This window comes from Didymella exigua (assembly GCF_010094145.1).
Source record: "Didymella exigua CBS 183.55 unplaced genomic scaffold M421scaffold_29, whole genome shotgun sequence".
Lineage (NCBI taxonomy): Eukaryota > Fungi > Ascomycota > Dothideomycetes > Pleosporales > Didymellaceae > Didymella > Didymella exigua.
In genome coordinates, this window is record NW_022984803.1 from 5,508 (window position 1) to 7,037 (window position 1,530).

At 46.4% G+C, this 1,530-nt stretch overlaps 1 protein-coding gene across 1 annotated transcript; it reads left to right on the forward strand.

The window, feature by feature from the left end:
• The first annotated feature begins 553 nt into the window (after positions 1–553).
• M421DRAFT_423709 (uncharacterized protein) lies at positions 554–1,461 on the forward strand. Its single transcript, XM_033593545.1, has 4 exons — positions 554–632; positions 682–965; positions 1,089–1,183; positions 1,229–1,461. The coding sequence occupies exons 2-4, from the start codon at positions 898–900 to the stop codon at positions 1,363–1,365; spliced, it is 300 nt and encodes a 99-aa protein (XP_033445632.1). The 5' UTR covers positions 554–632; positions 682–897; the 3' UTR covers positions 1,366–1,461.
• The last annotated feature ends 69 nt before the right edge of the window (positions 1,462–1,530 follow it).

The window sequence follows — 1,530 nt, forward strand, 5'->3', positions numbered from 1 at the left end:
CTAGTTTATCTTGAATTACTTTCCTGTGCAGATAGAGTTATACTTGCTACCCAAGCAATAAAATCTAAAGCGTCACTAAGCCAGCAACGCGCTGCTGCTATCTACAAGGTTCCTCAAAGTACACTTAGCCATCAAGGCGCCAGAAGAACCCCACAACGCGATACCCACCCCAACTCATCTAAGCTTCAGAAGCATGAAGAGGAGGCAGTTATACAATATATAAGGAAGCTTGACGCTAGAGGCTTTGCCCCTACGCTTAGCCACGTCCGTGGAATGGCTGACCAGCTACTAGCTAAGCGTAGTGGTGGCCAGGTTGGGGAGAACTAGGCCTATAGGCTGATCCAACGCCGGCCTGAGGTCAAATCTCAGGTGACTCAACTCCGTGATCACCAGCGAGTCCTCTGCAGTAATCTAGCTATTATCAGCCCCTAGTTCAACCTTGTACGCAACGTCAAAGCTAAGTATAGTATCCTAGATTAAGACACGTACAACTTTAATAAGACTAGCTTCTAGATAGGCGTTGGGGGGTCTGTGAAGGTAGTCACAGCCTCTAAGAGGCGCCTTAAGCCACTTGGGGTTCAGCCTGGTGACAGGGAGTGGGTGACGTTGATTGCCGCCATCAACGCCACAGGGTGGGTTATCCCACCCTTTATCATCTTTAAAGCTAAGAACCACAACCAGGCCTAGTATTATAACCCTTAGGATTAGAGAATAGGGGTTAGTAATAATAGATAGACAACAAATGAGCTTGGGCTTGCCTAGCTACAGCACTTTATCAAGCACACAGAGGTTAAGAAAGTAGGTGGTTATAGACTACTAATTCTTGATGGCCACGAGAGCCACAAGTCACTCGCCTTCTAGGATCTTTGTGAGGAGAACAATATCATCACCCTCTGTATGCCCCCTCACACCTCACACATCCTTCAGCTGCTTGATGTGGGTTGCTTTGCCCCCCTAAAGCGTGCGTACAAGGAGGAGATCTAAGTCTTAGCAAACTGCCATATCAACCACATTAACAAGAAAGCCTTCCTAGCTGCACTTACCCTAGTATTTAACTAGGCCTTCTTAAAGGACAATATCCTATCAAGCTTCAGAGCAACTAGCTTAGTTCTAGATAACCCAGAGGTGGTGCTATCAAGGCTTAAAGTGAAGCCTCGTACACTAACACTACCTTTACCCAGGAGTACCCCTTGGCAGCCCAAAACACCAAGCAACGCCTAGGAAATAGAGGCTCAAACGACGCTAATTCTTAAGAGGATAAGGGACTATAGGAGTTCCTTACCTAAGTCTATTCTTAAGATAGTGCTGCAGGTTAAAAAGGGGTTAACTTTAAAGGTACACTCACACACGTTGCTTGAAGCTTAGATAGATAGTCTTGAGCAAGCAAATCAGGCTGCTTCTGAGCGTAAAAAGAGTAAGAAGAAGCGAATACAGAAGGGGGGGACTCTATCACAGGTAGAAGCAGGGGTAATAGTTACCCAAAAGGATGCTGAGGTTCAACTTGAAGTAGAGAGGCGTGAGGGGAGAGTG